The sequence below is a fragment of the Crocodylus siamensis genome, chromosome 7 (genome assembly GCF_052110815.1).
Source record: "Crocodylus siamensis isolate JL-2025a chromosome 7, ASM5211081v1, whole genome shotgun sequence".
Classification (NCBI taxonomy): domain Eukaryota; kingdom Metazoa; phylum Chordata; order Crocodylia; family Crocodylidae; genus Crocodylus; species Crocodylus siamensis.
The window spans coordinates 19,028,369-19,051,912 of record NC_143401.1 but is presented as its reverse complement, the minus strand read 5'-3'; the positions used below and the strand labels follow the sequence as shown (position 1 = coordinate 19,051,912).

Sequence of the window (23,544 nt, the reverse complement as noted above, 5' to 3'; positions counted from 1 at the left end):
GTCAGTAGTTCTCCTGCTCTTCATTCTGAAACCACAAATCTCTCTCTCCTACCCTCATGATCAGCCCCCTAAAAACCACTCTCCAACCCTACAATCCTACTTCTCTATTCTTCATAAGTCTCCCACAATCCCTCTCTTCTGCCCCTAGCTTCAACTACACTTTCCCCATGTCTCCTACCTTGCCAACAGGTCCAAGCATAGACACCAGGAGAATATTTTCTCTCTTCAATGGCCAGCTCACAGCTAGGTATTTGGCAGAGAGGCACCAAATTCAGACAGTCTGAGCACAAAAAGCCCCACATCATGTTAGCCTTGCACAAGATTTCCTTTGTATGTAAAAATGACTTGCAAAGTGGGAAGGTGCCACCTACTTGACTCTGCAGATTCCAGCTGGGTAAAATTTATCAACGAATAGTACACTGGCTACCAAAAATGTAATTTTGGTGAGACTGAAGTTATTTGTGAATTTTAGTTGGATTTGGTCAATAGTTTCAGTTGGGAGGGAAAAAAAAAGGAAGAGAAAGTGGAAAATTTCAAAACATTTTAAGAGTTTCTAAAATGACTGTTTTTTTTTAGAAATGCCAATATGTTTTTCTGACATGTTCAAAAATGTTTCATTTAAAAAATGCCCTAAATTAAGGAAGGAAGAAAAAGACACAAAGATTGTCAAGGCCAGTTGTGGCCTTGGCTCCACCACGATCCGCTGGCTGGGAAACTGGCTTCGTGGCTGGACCCAGAGGGTTGTAATCGATGGCAGTCACTCATCGTGGTGCCCTGTGACCAGTGGGGTCCCTCAAGGCTCTGTCCTGGGACCCATCCTGTTCAACATCTTCATTAATGATGTGGACATTGGAGTCAGGAGTGGACTGGCCAAGTTCGCTGATGACACCAAACTTTGGGGCAAAGCATCCACGCCAGAAGATAGGCGGGTGATCCAGGCTGACCTGGACAAGCTCAGCAAATGGGCGGACGAGAACCTGATGGTGTTTAACACCGAAAAATGCAAGGTTCTCCACCTTGGGAGGAAAAACCTGCAGCATCCTTATAGGCTCGGCAGTGCTACGTTGGATAGCACTACAGAAGAAAGAGACTTGGGGGTCATCATTGACCACAAGATGAACATGAGCCTGCAATGCGATGCTGCGGCTAGTAAAGCGACCAAAACGCTGGCGTGCATCCATAGATACTTCTCGAGCAAATGCCGGGATGTCATTCTCCCCTTGTACTCGGCCTTGGTGAGGCCGCAGCTGGAGTACTGCATCCAGTTTTGGGCTCCACAATTCAAAAAGGATGTGGAGAAGCTTGAGAGAGTCCAGAGGAGAGCCACACGCATGATCAGAGGTCAGGAAAACAGATCTTACGATGACAGGCTGAGAGCCATGGGACTCTTTAGCCTGGAAAAGCGCAGGCTCAGGGGTGATCTGATGGCCACCTATAAGTTTATCAGGGGTGACCACCAGGATCTGGGGGAACGTTTGTTCACCAGAGCACCCCAAGGGATGACTAGGTCGAACGGTCACAAACTCCTGCAAGACCGTTTCAGGCTGGACATAAGGAAGAATTTCTTTCCTGTCCGAGCCCCCAAGGTCTGGAACAGTCTGCCAGCGGAGGTGGTTCAAGCGCCTACATTGAACACCTTCAAGAGTAAATTGGATGCTTATCTTGCTGGGATCCTATGACCCCAGGTGACTTCCTGCCCTTTGGGCAGGGGGCTGGACTTGATGATCTCCCGAGGTCCCTTCCAGCCCTAATGTCTATGAAATCTATGAAATTGTGTCTACTTGAGACGCTACGTCATCCTAGCAATGTGTTATGGTGACATAACATCAGTGGGCACAAATCATGACGCTGCAACTACATCACCATAGCAATACACTCCTTCACTATGGGCACATGACAAAATTGCCCTTTTTAGAGGTTTAATTACCCTTTTATAGTGGCTTAAATGTGCTGGTCATTATGTAAGGCGGCATATTGCAATGTAAATGACTGTTCAGTAGCAAAATAAAATGCATCCCGATGTATTTTATTTGGTTTCTAACAAATTGCAGTAATACAACCATCCTCAAGCCCACCTGGGCTTCCAGCACCATCCCCACCACCTTCTCCAGCCGCCAGCAAACCCAGCTACCCTTCTGATGCCTCCCCACGCTGCCCCAGGGGCAGGCAGCCCATTTCCAGGTTTTGGCAAGGTGGTGGGGACAATATATGGGGTGCTGGAAGCCCTGTTGGGGGCGGGGGGAGTGGCAAGAGGCCCAATCCTTTTTTTTTTTTTTCCCTCCAGTGGAGACTGCCTGCAGCCAGGGAGCAAGCTGCCAGCGGCATCTGACCTGCTGGGGGCCCCGGTCCTTTCCCCTGCAGTAGCAATACCCCAGGGGCCACCTGGCTGGGCTGCTAGGAGGCCAGCTGCTACCCCAGCTTGGAGCCAGCCTCCTGCAGTTCAGGGCCTGCTCGCAGCTCACCCAAACCCAGCCATGGGCAGGCTCCACTGAAAACTGAGCTGTATTTGATGCTAATGATACATGAATATCTTGTTCTTTTCTGTATACTTCTAACTACACCTACAACAAAAGTATATTTGGCCCCCTGTCCAACAGGACCACTGCTGAACTCTTGTAGGAAATGATCCTAACTTAATTACAGGGGTTGTTCACAATCCGATTCTCTTAGAAGCTGTAAATTGTTGCAGATCTCTTGCCTTTAAAGTTGGTGTGCCAGTTTCCATAGATGAGGATCTAGCCCTAGAATCTAGTTCTGCATCTTAAGCTCTGCTGCACTTTACTGGGTAGAAGCAGCTCTGTTAGTGTTACCTGATGTCTGATCAAGGAGAAAGGGACTTTTTCCTTAAAGGACCTTGACATATCGGTGTTGATGAACTGCCCAACACCATTAAAGCACTCATTTGTGCTCTCTCTAATGGCTGCTTTATGTGATCACTCAAATGTATACCCTGTTGAATAGCTAACACTCACAAAAACTTCCACTTGAAAGCTGAAAGACTTAATCCTCGTCAATAATCATAATGGTTTTTTCTCCTTTCCTATGGTCCAATCTGGCACCACCCACACATCCACCTGCGGAAGAGCTAGAGTGATGGACACTGCTCCACCTCCCTGCAACAGATATCAAAGCTGATCAAAGGCAGAGCCCCCTGAGTGCTCTTTGACAGTACCACTGAGCCAAGATAGTTAACAATGGACTTTCACCCCCTCCTGTTCCCTGGCATCTGAGCAAAATAGAGCAGAGTCTGCACTGTCTTTTCATGTCGTTCAGGATATCTGCCCAGACATCTGGTTGTTACCCCTTGAAATCGGCCAACTTCCCCTCATGCTTCCTTTGGCTTGTATGTACCTCATGCAAACCTACAAAACAAACTCCTACCTCTGAATCCCCCTGGGCTTTGTGCACAGAGGAAGGGACGGAATTCAAATCCCAAGCTGGAGGAAGATGTCACAGCTGTGTTAAGTATATCCCTGTCTGTGAAGAACACCTCAGCTTTCAGGAGGAACAATGATTGTGGCTAAGTCACCAAAGAAGGGTCTTTTCTCCTCTCTGCCAGACTTTCTGTGCAACTTCGGTCATATCACTCTACCTCCGTTTTTAAATGAACAAATGGAGATAATAACACTCCCTTTTATCTATTTAGTCCATAAGCTTTTCTGGGTTCAGGATGTCTCTATGCAATTGCACAGCTCCCAGCAGTGATGCTGCTAAATGCAGCAGCAATATAAGAAGTAGTCCTCAGTCAACCAAGGGTTAAAAATATGAATTTCTATTTTGCAGGGGGATCCCATCTCACTATTGAGCTTTCTCTAGCTGCAGTGATGTACAGTTATGCTGGTCTGGCCTGATACTGAATTGCAGTCTACTTCTGCTCTGAAAATTCAAGACATTAGACCACTTGGCTACATTGCCAGTGAGCTGCAGGAAAGGCCAAATTTACAAATGTAAGCATGCAAACTTACATCCAAAGATCTGTACAAGAACATCGTGGTTGGTACCAATCTAACTCAAGAGAAACAGCCCCAGAAATCAGTGTGGGTTGGTGCAAGGACCACATGGTTTGATACACCACATCTTTTCACTGCCAACTGTTCCAAGTAAGCTAGAGCGAGGCCCCTGTGTCCCCAGGCTGGAGTCTGGATCAACTCCTGCATATCAGTCCCATATATCTACATATGCCTTAACTATTCTTCACAAGGAGACAGAGCTTAACCACAGATCATCAGGATGAAATGCTTGGATGAATGAGGCTGAGGGGTTAATACTCTTAGCATTACCTGTATTACAAGTTGTGTGAGTGGCCAGCAGAAGTCAGAGAGCATTTGCCCTGTGCCATGTGGGAGGCCAGCATTCTGGTCCTGGAGCCCCTGGGTCTACAAGGGATGGTGAGACATCTTCTCAGTTCTTGGAGAAATGGGAAGGGAAGCACTTTGACCTACTATCAATAAACCTATTTTATCTAATAAGCAAATCAGCACTGAGAGCTCCTGTATGAGCTGTGGCTGTCCCCTCAGTGCCCTTCAGCTGCTATGCATTAGCACCAATGTCAATGGAACTGCACTAGTGTAATCCAGCTGGGGATCTGGCTTGCAGTCTCCCAGGTAGACCATAAAATGGGAGAATAAGCTCCACTTCCATATACCCAGGGCAAGATGAATAGCTCCATTTTCATTTGATAGAGCAAAGCAACAATGTATCTGCAAACAATGGTACCAGACACACCAGCACTGTGTGCCAGGTCTTCCAAAAGCAGCAGCTGTAGTGAAAACCTGTTCCATGGTTAAACAGTAGAGAAGAGCTGGCAGAAGGATGTACATTCTGGTGTGTATAGGTGGGGAAAAGGATAATAGTTTCACTTACAAATAAGACCAATAAAATTGTGTTAGTTTAACACATAAGAGATAGGCAGATCAGGTGGGAAAACATGAAGGGGAAGAGGGATAGAAGTGTCAAAGAAGGAGGAAGGCAGGGAGTAAAAGCAGAGGGCCAGCACCACTGATGTGCATGAACTGTCCGTGAAGTCAATGTAACTAATCTGATTTGCATGAGATGAGGGCATGGCCCAGAAAAAGAGACTTCAAGACAATGGTGACAGCAAACCCTGGTTCCATCAGATGTCTACTCCGGAGATTTGCTAGAAGTCTCTCCACAGCAACCTATGCATCTAGCTAAGGTACTAATAGGATCCCCAGCACCACAGGATCTGTCTGCCTCACTGTCTTCTAGTGAAGCTCCTCATCCTCTATCCCCAAATGGGGAATGAGGCACAGAAAGACAATTTCAGAAGGACTGGAGAACTAAAACAACTTTGAGGATTTAGGACTAAGTGTGCCTTCGGTCACACAGGAAATCTGCTGTGGAGCAAGAAAACAACCCAGACTTTTGAAGACTCAGGCCAGTGCCTTAATCTCTAGATCCTTCTGATCCTCCAGGAAGATTCAGTCTTCCACACGCTTTGTTTGCACTGACTGTGGTTGATCCCCCTACAACAGGGACTCCCCACCAATTTTAAAACCTAGAATAAGTTTCTATTTTCACCTATTGCTTAGAAAATGCATGAAAATGCTTCCAAACCAAACATGTCTCATTTGAACATCTTTGTGGATTGGAAAGCTGGTGATACTCCTCTTTTGACAATGACATTTTACTATTTTTCTCCAGTAATTAGTGCCCTCCACAAACTTTAGTATCTTTAAGGCAATGGGATTAGAAGGAGATCCAAGAACTGGAGAAAGGCTGGCTTTCTCTGTAATGGCTTCAAGGGAAGCGAGAGACTCCACACAATGTAGTGTATTGCAAAGGATTGGATCATATTTCCCTTACTCCCATTGGTAACCAGTTACTTGCATGAGTTATTGAGACTATTTCAGTGAGCAGCTGCTTACCAGTGCAAGCAAGGGACTTGCAATTGTAGCCCAAATTTGTAATGCTAAAAGAAAAAAACCACTCACTTCATTACAGTGCTCTGCACAAATGGTCACCCAAGAGCTGGTCATAATTCATATAATTAATGAGATATACCAACTGGCTACTTCCAGTCCCAGCTGTGACCATGAATCTCTGTTCTTTTCTGTCTTTGTGAGAGACCAGCATTTTCTCTTTACTGTACATATGGAGAAACTGAGGCAGTAAGCTCACGTTATTATTCATCTAAGAACAACATTACAGTAAGAATTAATTAGCTAACATCATTAAAAGGCACTGTGAAGATTCAAAGGACTACAAATGCATCAAGTGCTATTGCTGGCATAAAAGAATTTAAAGGATCTGAATTAAAGCCATCAATGGGCATCTTTCTATTAACTTCACCAGGCTTTGGATCACTTGCGTTAGTTGTGGAAAATGGGATGTGGTGGTATGATAGATATTTTCACTTCCATTTCTCTGCTTGCTGATAATGGTATCTAATAGAGGTTATATTTGAAAAAGGTATTTGTTTTGCAAATATTGATCCGCCTATTTCTAGGCACTGTACAATTATGTCACGACAACTCAGGCTTCAGAATTAAAACACATTAACTTTGCACTAGCATAACCTTCCCTGTTCTCATTTGGGCTGTAACAAGGCTGTTTGGCCAGGACAGTTATAGTGATTCAGCATTACTACTGAGCTGTGCCTTTAGTAACTCGAAACACCCAATCTAACCCTCATCAAATCCACAGGAAAACAAACCAGCTGTTGGACCCTGCCCTTCACAGAAGCCAAGAAATACTCCATTAATATGTGGTACATGCAGGACAGGACTGATCTCCCCAAACACACTTGCTACAGAGTGTAAACTTATACCAGGTCTTATTAAAATCTGTGACTGGAACACCACAGAATTTAGAACTGACAAAAGACAAAGATTCAGTTGTATGATCAATTCAAGACTGTTCCCTGAAATCTGATCCTTTGGTTGAACTGTGTTGATTCTCTCAGTTAGAGACTTCACCATGGTTTTGGGAGGCTATTCTCAAGACCAGGAACATTATCCTTATATTCAGTCTAATTTCTAGCTGTCAGTCTAGTTGCTCTTAGATTTATTCCCTTGTATGTGCCTAAACAATTCCTTTCCCCTCTACACCATTCAAATACTTCTTAGTTAACTTCTCTGTCCTTTTCATCATGTAAAGGAGCAAAATAAGTAAACGTTCTACCCCATATTTAACTTAGGTTGTACCTGCTTCTTTCCCAGACCTGAGGAAAGGCATTTTGTGTGCAAAAAACCCCAAATCTAACATTTTTACCAGCTAAAGAGTCCAGTAAAAGGTATCACCAAACAATTCCTGCTTCTTACTTACTCGCTGTACCATCACAGATAAAAGAACACTACAACACTACTTTTCTCCTCTGTCATCTTTAACAAAACTGTACATATTTAGTTCTTTTCCTCATTTCTCTCTCCTTAAAGTTCTATATTTTGGTTGCCCCTTTTTAAATTTCTTGCTGTCTACACATATATAAAAATGGGAACTGTCATAACTACTACTTCTAGAATAGATATATTAGGGTGGAAATATTGTCTTATCACTATAGTGGAGGTCTTGGAATCAGGATTTCTGGTTCTATCCCACAGATTCACAGTGGGAGCATGTCCCTTAGACTTTCCTTGCCTCAGTTTCCCCATCTGTAAAATGGGAACAATGACTACCTCACTGGTAGCAGACTAGCTTCAAAGGTAGAGCAACGGGCATGGAATCAGGACTTCTGGCTTCTCTCCCTGGTTCTGCTGACTTTGGAAAGGACAATTTAGATGCATGCTCAGTGGGATTACATGCAGTTTTCCAGGCTGTACAGATGCTCTAGATCACTCACCTCTCTATGAACCAACCCCATCGTCACTGCTCTTCAAGAGGATTTGCAGGCACATTCTAACCAGACAGAGAGTCTTACCTCGGATTCCTCTGAAGACATACAAGCAGCATCTGGGGATAGAGCTCTTCTTTACCTCCTCAGACTTATTTCTTTCCTCTGGGTAGGGAAGGGAGTCGCCCACCTTATCAATATTCTCATAGGGGTTCTCCAGGATGGACTTGGGGTTGTAGATGGCTCGGATCTTCAGGGAGCTAGAGGGGGACCCATTGTAAACTGGATTGTCCCAGGCTTTCTTCCCCACAGCTTCAAGCTCGTGTTCCTCTTGAGCTTGGAAGTGGCTCTCAGCTCTGTTGTTTAATTGGGAGCAGCTCATGACTATTCACTGAGGAATGATGTGCTTTAATTCAATTCCTGCTGCAAAATGCCCAGAGACTACAGTTTTAGACTAGGAGCCTGTCAGAGCTCAGCAACCCCTCTGCCGGAGGAGCCCAGGAGAGGTTGAGCACTGGGCTCATGCAGACTCTTGCTCTCTCTTTTATACTAGCTCATCTATGGACACGCAGCAGAGGGTGGCACAGTCCATTGTTGAGAATGAACGTAAATTCTATTCTTCTGGGAATGAAGCTACATCCAAGGGATAGTCTCTCCCTCCTAGCACAGATAACAGCTCTGAATGCCACAATGGGGAGAGGAGGCTGCTAGGAGACTGCCTCTCACTGCCTGAATTGAAAAGAGGGTGGGGGTTGGGATTTAATTGAACACCTAAAGCTTCAGGCAGCTGAGATCAGCATCTGGTGCATCTCTATGTGATAAGGGCTGGGCTTCCAAGCAGAGGTGAGGGTTTAGACCTTGCACATGGAAGACAGGGTAGAATAGAGGAAGCACAGGAGGAACAGGCCTACTTTGTAGAGCCAGGTGGAAAATGCTGTGTTTGGAGGTCTAGGAAGCTTTAAACATTCAAACTGCTGTGACTGAGGCAAGGAGGAAAGGTCTAACATAGGTACATAGATAGAGTACAAAGCCTCGTGGAATTGAACTGAGAGGGACTAGCTGGTGCAGCCACAGAGTCTCATTGTAGACAGGTAGACCTTGGAGAAATGCTCACTGGGCGCATCTACATGAAACGCTTTACTAAGAAGTAGTGTTGAGGAGTTCACGACCTCTTGCGGAGCCGTTCCCAAAGACACAGAGTCACTGTCTGTCTCAAAATTTATTCAGCATGCTGGGCACCCTGAGCGAACTCAGAGGCCCCGAATAAAACTGTTAAGAGGCGATTTATAGTTTAGAGACAAGATGCGCGAGCAGGTGGGAATTTTCCACTGTGAAGGAAAACAAGATGTTAGGTCAGTGTGGGAAAACTCTTAATTGTTTCAAAACTGGTTTTTGGCTGCGTGTTAACTAATGGGGGGTGGGGAGCTGTATCTCTGCTTCAGACTTCAAGGCGATGAGGCCTGTGTCTTATCAGCCTGTCCTTGAAGCACTGAGCCTGCTACACTATTATTTATGATTTTGTTAGTAAATTTCTACAATTCCCCCCTTTGATCCTGTCCTTCAAAGGCCGGGATCACTTTCTACTACATTTGGCACATATTGTCCATTGATTGTTGGATTTCTGCAGCCGAAGGGGAGGTACACGATGAGGTTTCGTTGGGGTAAACGCTGCAGGTTTCACGTGTGTGTGATGGATCCACGAATTCCTTTCGGTGATTTTGATTGTGGAGTGGGTGGTTAGTAGGACTTGGTATGGTCCTTCCCATGTTGGCTTTAGGCAATTTTTCCATCATGGAACACGGACCCACACGTAGTCACCGGGACTGAAGGGGTGTACCTCGCAATCAAAGGGTACAGGTTGCTGAACGGCAGCACGGCGCTGTAAAGAAGTAAGCTGCTTCTGCAAAGAAATCACATAATGGGTTAAATTCTCATCCTCTGCTAGCAATCCTGTAGTTGGAGGAAGGAAAACATGGGTAATGGGGGGTGGATGACCAAACAAAAGCTCATAGGGAGATACCTTAACATCAGCTCTAGGCGCGTTTCGCATAGCAAACAGCGCAAGGGGCAATGCCTCGGGCCACCTAAGCTGAGTTTCCGAACACACTTTGCCTAGAAGGGTTTTTAGAGTCCGATTTGCCCTTTCCACCCCTCCAGATGACTAAGGGTGATAAGGGGTGTGAAGCTGCCTGGTGATTCCCAACCCTGTGTAAATTGTTTGTAAGACCTGGGAGGTGAAGTGATCTTCTTGCTCTGAGTCAATAACTTGAGGAATGTTAAACTGCAGAATAATGTCCTTTAGAAGTGCATGAGCGACTTGCTGATGAGAGGCATGGGTGGCAGGAAACGCCTCCACCCAGTGGGTGAGCTGATCTGGCACTACTAAGGCATATCTGTATCTTCGGCACCGGGGGAGTTCGATGAAGTCTCTTTGCAGTCTCTCAAATGGTTGATATGCCCAAGGTCGGCCCCCAGGTGGGGCTTTTCTCTCTGGGCCAGAGTTGAACACTGGGCAAGTGGAGCAGACGCTGGTCACTTGTTTAGCCACTGCATGGATCCCAGGGGCAAACCAAACTCGGAGAATGGTTTCAGCTATGGCAGTTGCCTCATAATGACCTTGCCCATGGACTACTTGGCACAGGGGCCGCTGTAATGTTTTAGGCAAGATGGGGTGGTCATCGCTAGTGTACCACAGTCTATCTTTTGAATAAGCCCCATAAAGACGTTTCTAGTCTTCTTCTTCTCCTTTGCACACTTGCTCATATCCTTCCAAGGCTTTGGGTGTCTCTTACACAGGACCAAGGGCGCTGAGACTTAGGGGTTGCTGAGCAGCAGCTTTGGCAGCAGCATCTGCCCGCTCATTTCCTTTAGCCTCAGGTGTGCTCCCGCCGGTGTGTGCGGCGACATGTATTATGGCTATCTGTCTGGGTTTCTGGATGGCTTCCAGGAGCTCAGAAACCTGAGTGGAGATCACAATCTTTGCTCCGGAAGAAGTAATGAAGGCTCGCTGTTTCCATAATTGCCTGGTGGAGTGGCAAATTCCAAGTGCATACCGACTGTCAGGGTATATGTTTAAAGTCATCCCGGTTGCCAGTTCACATGCACGAGTTAAAGCAATCAGTTCAGCTGCTTGTGCACTTAGCCGGGGAGATAAGGGCTTTGCTTCAGTGATGTTGAAGTCAGTGACGACTGCATACCCAGTCCGATGAACTCCAGCTTCTATGTAGGAGGACCCATCCATATAGAAGACTAAGTCAGGATTGTGCAGGGGCACATCAGTGAGGTCGTCTCGGGGCTTTTCCATCATACGAACGACAGTGCAGCAGTCGTGATGTGGCTCTCCATCCTCGGGATGAGGCAAAAGCGAGGCCGGGTTGAGGCTAGTACAGCGTGAGATGCACACATTTTCAGCAGTTAGCAGAGTCACTTCATATCAGGCTAAACGCTGGTGAGAGAAGGATTGAGTCTTTTCTTTAGTCATTAGGGCTTCAACTTCATGAGGAACCCTGACTTCAAGGGGGTACCCCATGACTAGCTCTTTCGATCGCTCAGCAAGCAGTGCTGCTGCTGCAACGGCGCGCAGACAGCTGACTACCCTTTTTGCCACTGGATCTAAGGTGGCAAAGTAATAAGCGATCGGGCGTAGCTGAGGTCCCAGTTTCTGGATTAGGACTCCTGAAGCTACTCCCTGTCTCCCGTGGACAAACAACACAAACGGCTTCTCATAGTTGGGGAGTCCTAGAGCAGGGGCTTGTGATAGCTGGTGTTTAACTTGGTGAAAAGCATGGTCTAACTCGGGGGTCCATTGAACCACTTCAGGTTCTCCCTTCCGAGCGGTCTCTACCAGAGGCTTAACCAGCTCTCTGTAAGCAGGGATTCATGGCTGGCAAAATCCAGCCGCTCCTAAAAAGGCTCGCATATGCCTCTTAGTGGTGGGCTTTGGCAAGTTTTTTATAGCCTTTACCTTTTCATCAGACAATTCCCGCAGCCCCTCTGAGATCACATGCCCCAGGTATCTTTTGGCAATATTGTAATTTTCCTGGGGATACTTTATGTCCTCTTTCAGCTAATCCTTCTAATAGTCTTAAAGTGTCCGTCCGACAGCTTACCTGAGTCCATGCTGCTAGTAGTAGGTCATCTACATACTGTACAAGCACTGTATCCGAGGTAAGTATGATACCTTGTAAGTCTCTCGTCAGGATTTGGCTGAAGATAGTAGGACTTTCGGTGTATCCTTGGGGAAGTCATGTCCAGGTTAAATGTTGTTTTCTCTTCCAAGTGAAGCCAAAAAGGTATTGAGACTGGGCTGCAACTGGGATTGAAAAGAAGGCAGCACACAAATCAATTACTGTGAATCGAGTGGCCCACCACGGGATGGAGGTAACAACAGTGGCAGGGTTAGGAACTACGGCAGCTCTGGGAATCACATAATCATTTATAGCACGTAAGTCTTGCACAAAACGATAAACAGGCTTGCCAACCTTTCCTAATTTAGGTTTCCTGACTGGTAACACAGGGGTATTGCAAGGAGACTGACACTCCACTAAAATCCCTTTCCTGATGTATTCATCTATAAGGGGCTGCAAGCCTTCTTCTACTTCTGCAAACCTTCTTCTACTTCTTTATTCAGTGGGTACTGAGGCACGCAAGGTGGGACTCCCCTCTTGGTTTGAATAACAACCGGAGTGGCAGACTTCGACACAATGTGGCTGGCAATCATTGTAGTTCCACCGGTAAATTTCTCTTCCCCCCCTGAGGCCAATGCCCCGGCGAAATAAGGCAGTTTGTCAATTGGTAATTCTAAAGTTATTCCCTCTGGACTACAGCGTAGAGTGGCCCTCAGCTTACACAGTAAGTCCCCTCTTAATAAATTCATAGGAGCACGGGCAGACAACAAAAAGGAGTGTTCACACGACAAGGGTCCCACTTGGACTCGAGTAGGGGCACTTCTGCTAGTTTTGAACAATTCCCCCCCCACTCCCACCACATTCTCAGTTCCTTCCTCAATTAGACCTGCACGCTCAGGAGTTGTAGATAACATAGACATAGTAGCGCCGGTGTCCATTAAACACTCATATCGTTGCTCTCCTACCTGAATTGAGGCAACAGGGTCGCTCTTATTGCAATTTATAGTTACCGCAGGGCAGACTGGGTGAGGGTGGTCAATCGGGTCATTGAGTCCTTTCCTGTGGGTAGTTTTTGATACTGGCTCCTCGCGTCACTGGTCCGGAGGGGGCCCCCGTTCTGAGATGGCTCCGATGTTCATCCCCTTCCTCTGGGGACACTCTCGTTTGAAGTGTCCAGGTTGTTTACAGTGGTAACATACTTCACTGGCCCTTTGAACTGTGGACCACCCCTCGCCCTGGTTTCTCTGACCTAATCCTCTTCGTTGAAACCCTCCCTGGGCCCTTCCCCTGTTCCGTCCTCTTCCTGACATTCTGTGCATCGTTCCCTCTTCCTTTCTCTCCTTCTTTCTTTCCCTCTCCTTTCTCCCATCAAACACATAGCTTGCTATGTTTCTTATCTCTAACATACTCTTTCCTTCCCACCCTGGAGTCTACCTGCAGAAATGCTCCTTAATATCAGGAGCACTCTGGTTTACAAAGGCTGATACCAGCGAAGGCACATGCTTTGGTTTATCTACATCAAGACGACCGTATGTCTTGGCTGCCTCACACAAACGGGTGAAGAAGGCATCCGGATGCTCCTCGGGTCCCTGTTTGCATGCGTGGAATTTCCCCCAATTCACGGGCTTTTTACTCGCTTCATCAAAGCCTGCTAGTAAATCATTCCTCCCCCGGGGGTGTTGTAATCCCAATTAGGTTCATTAGAAGGCCAAGGATCTCTGTTTGCTGCTGAGGCAACAGCCCTGGCACAGTCTAAAACTTTAGCCCGCTCATCTGGGGTCGGCAGGGTATCCATGAGTTCCTGCATATCTGACCAAGAAGGGTCATAAGTATGGACTATGTGCCAAATAGTCTGTCCTACTTCATCAGGTTTTTCCTGAAAAGAGGGGGTTTGTTGTTGCAAAATGAGGAGGTCCCCTTGGGTGAAAGGCACATGAATTAGAGTAGGGCGAACCTGGAAGCTGCCCCCGCCATCCACAAATGGGACCGGGTAGGTTTGCAAAGGAGCCTGAACCACCGCATTCGGGTGTTCCTTCCCCTGGCTGGGTGGAAATGCCTCCCCCACAGGACCCCGGCTCCGGGTCCAGACCGAAGAAAAGCTTCTGGAGGCAGGGGGTCCGGAGCTCGGAGCCGGCGCTGACGCCATGGGAGGTGCAGCACTCTCGTCAGGGGGCAGGGGTTGACTGGGGACAGGGAGAGCAGGGTAGAGAGGCTCAGGTCCGTCTTCAGACTCCACAGAGACTGAAATCGGAGGATCATAAGGAGGTGGAGTGGTAGAGTAAAGAACCGGTTTTGGGGCTTTGTCGGCCAATTCAGCCCACAGGTACCAATAATCCATCTGTTGAGTTTTAAAGCTACCAATTCCATTTGAAGGAATGCCAAACGAGACCGATCAAATGAGCCAAATTTTGGTCACCGTTTATCCAGAGCACCTTGTTGAGTTAAGACAGGCCACTCCTGTGTACACAAAATACAAGCGTGCTTCCTGCCCATGCCAGACTGCACCGGCAGATTCCCTTCTCCCCAAACCTGGAGAAGCCTCCCTAAAGGAGATCCCGGTGGGACGTTTGAAGCCGATTGTCCCATCCTCCCCAGACTTAAGCACTCTGGTCTATAAATTCCTGGGAACAGCTACCCCTCACGGCGGGCCCCACTTACCCGACGCCCGGACCCAGCCCTCCGAATGGTGACAAACTCACCTATGCCGGCTGGGAAGGCTGGTTCGGACGACGAGCAGCCGGGTCAGCACACAAGGGGTCCCATCTGGGTCGCTAAAATTGTTGAGGAGTTCGTGACCCCTTGCGGAGCTGTTCCCAAAGACACAGAGTCGCTGTCTGTCTCAAAATTTGTTCAGCATGCTGGGCACCCTGAGTGAACTCAGAGGTCCCGAATAAAACTGTTAAGAGGCGATTTATAGTTTAGAGACAAGATGCGCGAGCAGGTGGGAATTTTCCACTGTGAAGGAAAACAAGATGTTAGGTCAGTGTGGGAAAACTCTTAATTGTTTCAAAACTGGTTTTTGGCTGCATGTTAACTAATGGGGGGTGGGGAGCTGTATCTCTGCTTCAGACTTCAAGGCGACAAGGCCTGTGTCTTATCAGCCTGTCCTTGAAGCACTGAGCCTGCTACACTATTATTTATGATTTTGTTAGTAAATTTCTACAGTAGCATAGTTCACTGAGCAGTAAACATGTTCTTCTACTGTGCAGTAAGCATGTGCATGTGTGAAGCTCACTAATCATGGGTAAATTTGCGATCTGCAAATGCAAGTAGGAAATTCTCCCTGGATTAGTAACAATGCAGTAGCGCTTGTAGATGCCTGACTGGGAGCAAATCTGCTCCAGGTAAACTGGACACTGGGGGGCATGAGATTTCTCCCTGCCCCTGGGAGCTGCCTGCTGCTGGGGTGGCCTCCATCACTGGAGCCTGGGAAAGGACTGTGTTCTCCTGCCCTACCAGCAGGCAGCTCCAAGCCCCCCTGCTCCAAGACTGCAATCAGAGAGCAGGGCACTGAGAGATCCTTATCTCCCAGCACCAGCTCCACAGTCACAGGGCCAGAGCTGGGAGATCCTCATCCTCCAGTTACAGGGCCAGAGCTGGGAGATTCCCTGCCCAGCTCCATGCTCAAGGAGCTCTTTTTAAGTCCCCTGCCCCTGATTGGGAAGCTGGGGTCAGGACCTCCCTACTGCAGGGTGCAATGTCCTGGACTGGTGTTCCCTGCCAACCCCTGGGGTAGCACCTGCGGGGAGCCTAGAGCTCCCCAAGGTGGCAGCAGGGGCCCATTGCAGGGCCCCAGGAAAATGGAGGAGTTTGCTGCCATTGGCAGCAAATCTGCTCCCATATCCCTGCATGTGTAGATCCCTGCCCCAGAGCATTTAATGACAAGTAGTTTACTTGCAAATAAACTGATCCTAGACAAATGCATGCATAGACATGCCCACTGGGTTCTCCCAGCCCCCACTCCCTGATTGTAATCTCAGAGTGGGCGGCTTGGAGCTGCCAGGTCAGGGGGACATAGTCCCTGCCTGGGCTCCAGTGGCAGAGCCCACCCCAGTGGCAGGCAGCTCCTGGGGGCAGGGAGCAATCTCCCACCCCCAGGGAGCAGATTTGCTCCTAGTCAGGCATCTACACAAGCACTACTGTGTTGTTACTAATTATGAGAACATTTGTTACTTGCATTTGCAGGGCATGGAACAATGTCAAGTGGCTATAAATTATAAGGAATAATAATAACGAAGAATAAGCTCCACTGTTGAAAACATCCTTTTCAGGCCCCTGTCAGGCAGAAAGGTGAAAAGGGTTTCCCTATTGTGCCAAGTCCATGCAATTCTAATAGGCTGGCTCAGGCCTTTCAGAATCCTGTCAGCCATATGTCCTTGTGTCTATTTGTCGTCACAGGACAATGGTTCTTCATCTTCTCTTAGCTCAAAGGGCTACAGACCAGTTTTTGAACCATATATACTGTAATCCCTTCTGGGGTACAGGTTGTAGGTGTGTTGGTCTAAGGACACAGGCAAGAAGGTTCTTTGGGTAAATCTGATACCTTTTATTAGACCAACTCAAATAGTTGGAAAAATTCTTCTTTGCAAACTTTCAGGTATAAATATCCTTTGTCAGGCTGAGGAAGCATCTGCAATTGGTCTGTGCTCTTGCTGGATGGAATGAATAGTAAAGAAGCCAGAGGCTGGTGTGCAATCCCTTCCAGTAATTTGTAGCAGTCAAAAAGCTGTAGTTTCTTCATGTGTGATAAACATCTCTTTCGGCATGAGTAGGTTTGCATCTTCAAGCAGAAAGCGGTGCCAGACCACCCTGCCAGTAAGAATGTGACACTGACCTGGGAAATTCCCCTAGAACATGTGGAAGTCTGGGGCACTTTGGCCTCAGAATGAGGTAGATGGAACCATGAGTAGTGGATGGATGGTTTCCTGATTGGCTGTGGGTGGCTGCAGTGAATGGGTCATTGACCATCAGCTTCGGGACCAGAAGTAATGTTTTCTTCTGTGATTGACTGACAGACAGAATAAAGGCTCTACAGGTTTTCTTCAGCTCCAGCTGTAGTAGCCTGTAGTGCTGCCCAAACTTTGGTCTGAGTCAGGTGTGATGTAAGAGCAGAGGCTGTAAATGAGAGCCAAGGACACTGCTTCATTAAAACATACTTTAATGAGAAATAACACAAAGCAGTAACATGCAGTGGGTTAGTTACTTTTCCTAGTGGAGTTCAGTTCCCTCAGGGTAGTGATCAAGCACCCAGCCTCCCCAGAACAACCCTTAGTCCAGTCTGTTCAAGGTGTAGTCTAGTGTTTCCTGTGAAACCTTACAATTTAAACTTTACTGTTTACTGAATATTCATAATCCAAGGAACATATGTAACACAAGTAACATTTTCTTAAGATATTATCTTAAGATATTAATGGCTTATACACACTTGCATATTAGAGTCTCACATTCATCCATGCCCATATGTGTGTTGTTACTAGAGCTGTGTGAAGCTTTGGGCGGTGATTCAATTTGGAAGAGATTTGGCCTGATTTGGTGGCTGAATCTCTGAATTCGAATCAGATCAGGGGACCAATTTAAAGGTCCAGATCAATTCAAAGCTCTCCAAATCTTTGGAAAAGATTCAGAGAGCTTTGATGATTCAAGCAATCTCCGGTGACTGCAGCAGACTCTGAGATGGTAAGTATGAGGGGCAGGAGAAGTGGGGTTGAGGGAGTAGGAAGGAGACAATGGGGGGACCCCTGCCAGCCCCTTCCGAGCCCCCCCACTTCCTCCAGCCCTCCCCCCCATGGCTGCCCCCTCCCACCCCAGCTCAGTACTTTAAAGAAAAGTCCCAGTGCACACTGGGTGCTGCCGGGCAGGGGAGCGATCCCCGCTGCCCCCCCCCACTGCTCCACGCTGCATGGGGGGCTCTTCACGAGCCTCCTGACCCCCCCTCACTCTCCCAGCCCCACCATGGGTGCCCAGCCAAGCCAGCTCTGGCCCTTTAACAAAAAAAAAACAGAGAAAAGCCCCAGGACTCATGGTTCCTGCAGTGGCCTCAGGGCTTTGGGGGCTCGTGCAGAGCCCTTCACACAGTGCAGGGCAGCAGAGGGCAGTGGGAATCACCCCCGCTGGCAGGAGCAGTGATTCCGGGTTTTTTTCTTTTTTTTTTCTTAAAAGGCCAGAGCTGGCCCAGGCAAGGCACCCATAGGGGGGCTGGGAGAGTGAGGGAGGGATTGGGGGGCTTGTGCAGAGCCCCCCATGCAGCATGGGGCAGTGGGGAACAGCAGGAATCAACCCCTGGCTGGCAGCACCTGCTGAGTCGGGGCTTTTTTTTTTAACTTGGCTGGGCAGGGCAGCCATTGCTGGGCTGGGAGAGCAGGCAGGGGATAGACCTGGCCTGGCTGATTCAGAGATTCGGCTGATTCAGCAGCAGCCAAATCTCCAAATCAGATTTGGCCGAATTGAATTGGGATACTGATTCAAACCACTGAATCGAATCACTGCCCCCCAAATCAGGCAAGTCCGAATCTGAAGCAAATACTAGCTGCTTTGCACAGGCCTAGTTGTTACTTCTTTTTATGTTCAGCAATAGAACAAGTAAGCTCCCCTTTGCAGTTAGTATTAAATGACTAACTGAAACCAGGGCAATAGCAGTCTGAAGGAAGGAGTTTCTAGTCTTGGCTCCCTGAATGCTCATGTGAGCTCTCTGGGAATTGGGACTGCAGAGATGGATTCAGTGCAGACAGGTGTCTTCACTGGGCTCTTTGTAGCAAATGTAGTTATAGACATATCAGCACATACCTCCTGCTTCGCTTATGTTTCTGGTTGCTGGGTGGGGAATGAAAACACTTTGCTACCACCTCCCAGTCTTGGGTTCTGTCCCCGCTGTCCAGGGTTCAACTAATATCTGTATATTCCTGTCTGCAGTAAAGTGGGCCTAACCCAAAAATTAAAATCTAGAGCTAGAGTGGGACTTTCCCCAAACTTAGGGCTGCTGAGATCAGTCATGATATGAGTCACCTCCAGTGGTGTTTCACTACAGCAAACTCAGTTCTGCAGTTGACCAGCATAGTCAGAAATAAATAATTAAGTGGGAAGTAATGAGGTAGAGATTCCACCTTCACTCAATACTACAAATGTGTTGCTCAAAACTGCCAGTTTGCTTTGTCAGCAGCTCTGCTGGCCAGGCCAGAAATGCTGCCCTGTGACGTTAGGGAGACTCATACAAGGAAGATTTGCTTTCATGTTGCTAACATCACAAGCTAATGGCCCATTGCTTTTTCACACCCAGCCCAATAAATCTATTCTAACATCTTCCGGGACTCTTTGGTTTTGGAGAGAGGGATGGGGGCTATTTCCCTTTTATTAAGCAAAGAGTCCTGAAATGGTTCTAATGCCATTTAATGTTTTTGTTGGCTTGCATGCCTAGAAGCGGTAGATAGAAGATTTGCAGCTGATGATCCTACACAGTGCTCCTAGCTGTAGGCTTTGAAGAGTGCTTCTGAAGATGTATTACAGATACACCTCGTATTTTATGACTGTCTTTAAAAGAAAGCTTTAGGGAGTTTCCTCACTTATTCTCTATCTTCCTAACACTTTAAATCTACCAACATCTCTCTGGGCTACACATCAGTGTCATCAACTGGGGTAATCTTTGAGAAGCATGCCCTTTCTACAGCAGGGGCTGAACTGTGGAGGGGTAGCTCATGGGCTACATTAGGAATTCAGCAAGATCCCAGTTCAAATCTCCTCTGGTTAAGCAGGGGCTTAGAATGCAGATCCTTCAGCTTCCCATGTGAGTGCCTGAACTATTTGGGAACAAAAGATAGGAAGGCTCACTCTCATTTTCTTGTCGGTCTTTACATAGCCAGTAATGGGAGTCCATATCCGCACATAAGTGCCCAGCATGCCATGTACATGACCAGGAAGGGAATGGAATAGCATCTGTGGTGCCCATTTCACAGCAGCACTCCATGGTGCACTGCTGGTCAGTGACTGAATGCTTGCAATCCCAAGGCAATTTGCATCCATTCTCAACCTCCTATAATCCTCCAGCTTTCTTCATTACACTGCTGCACAGTCTGCCTCTGTGGTACTTTCAGAAATGCTACAAATACAGAGGAATGTGTCCTGTTACCAGTACAAGAGAACTCCACTGATCCACTGACCATCCATTAGTCATCCATGCTTCTGCCAGGGAGATGGTGGAAGGCGGGGAAACTGGCATGAGGAAGAGTAGATAAAGGAATTGTGGTGATTCAAACAAAACAAAACACTTGCTACACAAGGAGATTCAGGGATGAGAAGATATATTGAGATACCTACTCAGTGGGCGCATCTACAGATTCATTAATGCACAGTGGTTACTGCGCATTAAATGTAGTAGTTGTACAATCAAGTACTATGTAGCCCAGGCACACCCAGCGGGGTGTGCCCTGTCCTCCAATGACTGTGGTGGGGGTCAGGCAGGGTGCTGATGGAGGGGCTGACTACTAGAGTAGTTCCCTCTCCTCTCTATGGAGCCAGGCTGAGACCAAGTGCTTAACTATATACAATTTATTACTATAATAAATACTTAAGATAAAACATGAAATATTTACAATAAAGCTTAGCATATATTACTACATATAATATTCCACAATTCACATAAATGGTATAATTTACAACATATATGATAATTAATACATTGAACAAGATAGTTAAGGTTTCCACACAATAAACACTAGGCCTGTGCGAATGGGCAGCTATTTAATTGGGCTCCAGATCCAGATGCTTCAGATGCCAAGGATTCGATCTGGCACTCCAGATTGGTTTCCCACTTCAATTTGGCCAAAGTGGCTCCAAAGCTTTGGAGCTGCTTCGGAGATCCGGTCATAGAGCATAAGGGGGAATCAATGAAATATCTATGATTTAGTTGTTTTTGTCTGATCTGGATGAAACTTGTCAGGGTGGTAGCCTCTGCTGAGGGCATGAAGCCTGCCAAGTTTCAAGAAGATCAGTGCAGGGCTTTGGGGGGGAACTGCACCCCAAATTCTTGAAAGCAAAACTTATGTCATGTGTATGTGTTATATCACAGGGGAGTGAAAACTGCAGGGGTGGTAGCCCCTGGTGAGGCCACAAAGCCTGCCAAGTTTCAAGAAGATCGGTGCAGGGGTTTGGGGGAAACTGCACCTCAAGCTGATGACAGGCAAAACTCATGACATAGATGACCCTGTGTGCGTTAAGGCACAGCAGGCTGAAAACTTCAAGGGTGGTGGCCCCTGCTGAGACCACAAAGCCTGCCAGCTGTTAAGGAGACAGGTGCAGGGCTTCTGGGCTCTGGGGCCTTGCATCTCTACATGCTGACAGACAAAACTCATGACATGGGTGCTTGTGCAACTGACTGCCTTTGTCTTGGGGCAGTTGATTGTCTATATTGATTATTTCCTCTCCTTAGTCTGTGGTTTTGTAAGTGTTAATTCTTGCTAATTAACTTGTTATCTAGTAGCTAGGTACTGTGTATTGAGCTGGTCCCTGAATGAATCATGATTAATTGGCAACTGGTAACACAGTAGCTTAGCAGCCAGGCCTGCAGTAGTCCCGCCTCCACCCTGTGCCCCAAGACAGACACAGTTACACAAGCACCCATGACACGAGTTTTGCCTGTCAGCAGCCAGAGGTGCAGGGCCCCAGAACACTTGCACCTATCTCCTTGACAGCTGTCTGGCTTCGTAGCCTCAGCAGGGGCCACCATCCCTTGTAGTTTTCAGCCCGTTGTGCCTTAACACACACAGCATCACCCATGACACGAGTTTTCCCTGTCAGCAGCTTGAGGTGCAGTTCCTCCCAAACCCCTGCACCTATCACCTTGAAACTTGGCAGACTTTGTGGCCTCACCAGGGGCTACCATCCCTACAGTTTTCACCCCCCCCGTGATGTAACACATACACGTGACATGAGTTTTGCTTTCAAAAATTTGAGGTGTAGTTCCCCATGAATCCATGCACCAATTGTCTTGAAACTTGGTAGGCTTCATGGGCTCTGCAGGTACTACCACTCTGGCAAGTTTAATCCAAATTGAACAAAAAACAACAAAGTTATACATCTTTCACTGACTCCCTATCATACCCTATGGCTGGATCTCCGAAGCAGCTCCAAAGCTTTTCCGAAGCACTACAGAAGCTCCAAACTGCTTTGGAAAGCCTAAAGAAGCCAGCGCTTTGATCCAGACATGCTGCTTTGGCGTCCAAAGCATCCAAATCTTCTCCGGTACCGAAGCGTGGTCCGAAGCCTTGCACAGCCCTAATAAACAGATATGGGGACTCAATTTATATAACCCAAATAAGTTAATAATATTTTCTAGACCTACATATTAACACATTAAGAACATATAAACCATATAAACTTCCTTAAAGAACACCCATAGCTATATAGACCTTGACACAACAACAATCATCCAAAATAGGAAGCGCACTCAGTACCTCCCGGAGGGGTTTCCTGGAAGCCCTTCCCCTTTAGGGCCCTGGGGTGTGGACATGCCCCTCACGCAATAGAGGGTGAAGGTGGCAGACCCTCTTGTCCTGTGCCCATTTCCCCAGCAATCATGTTTCCTCTCTGAAGCAGCCAAGGCTTGTTCCCTGGTGGCCGATCCTGTGAGAGCCTCTCTCCAGTGGTGCCTTTGGCTCTCCTCGATGGCCTGGCACCCCACGCTATGCAGCCCAGGGTTCTCTCTCTCTCTCACAGGAGCTGAACCCTTACAGGCTCTGGTTCCCCGGTCTCACACCGGGGGTCCTCCCTTTCCCGGGCCCTGCTCTGGGCACTGGGGCTCTTTTACTTAAAGGTGGAACCGCACTGCAGGGCTCTGGTCACTCAGCCTAGGGCTGGGGCTAACTTAAGCAGCCATGAGCTGCTCTCAGGTGGGTCCTCCATGCACAGACCCACACTCCGGGTGAGGCCTGAGCAGCCATGAGCTGCTCCCAAGGTGGATCGTCTGTGTGCCAATCCGCATACTGTGTGAGGCCCAAGAAGTCTCAAGCTGCTCTCAGGGCCAGCTCTCTATGTGCCTATCTGCATACCAGCTGCCCAGTCGCTTGCCAGGTTCGCAGGCTCGAGCCACCTTGAACGGCTTCTAGAGCCGGATCCCCGTATGCTGATTCGTGCACTGCTGAACCTCAAGCAGGATCCCAAGGACGGCCGACTCTGGAGCTCCTCTCTCCTCACTGTCCCTCATCATCTCCTTCCAGCATGCCGAGCATGCTTCCCTTTTACACTCTTTAGGGGCTTCACCCCAAAGTTCTCTGGACCTGGCTGGCGCAGTTATGATTCAGATCCAGCTGTTCCTTGCCCCTCCCTTCAGAAAAGGATGGGGCATTGCTTCCTTTGTGCTGCCTCCGGATTAGTGGGCAGACTCCACCAGTCAAACAGCAGACCCTTGATCCTGGGACTCAACCCAAGCTCCAAAAATGTAAGCCTGCTACAACTAAATAAATGGGCAGTAACCAGAGGTACTGAGCAGTAGCACCAGCAAATGCCTTTTAAGTGATTATTTTTATTATTATCTTAATATTACTGTGCAGTAGCATATTAGCAGCGTTTGTGCTGTGATGGACTACTGTGCAGTATTATGCGGCTACTGCACTGTGAGTGTCTTGTGTAGATGCACCC

General features: G+C 47.6%; 1 protein-coding gene across 1 annotated transcript in view; it reads right to left on the bottom strand.

Moving 5' to 3' along the window:
- The window catches only part of PKD2L1 (polycystin 2 like 1, transient receptor potential cation channel), a 46,116-nt gene extending 37,942 nt beyond the window's left edge, over positions 1-8,174 (bottom strand). Inside the window, exon 1 of the mRNA XM_090057109.1 lies at positions 7,880-8,174. Coding sequence (XP_089913235.1) covers positions 7,880-8,174 — 295 coding nt within the window. The remainder of the gene's footprint in view (positions 1-7,879) is intronic.
- Positions 8,175-23,544: the final 15,370 nt, after the last annotated feature.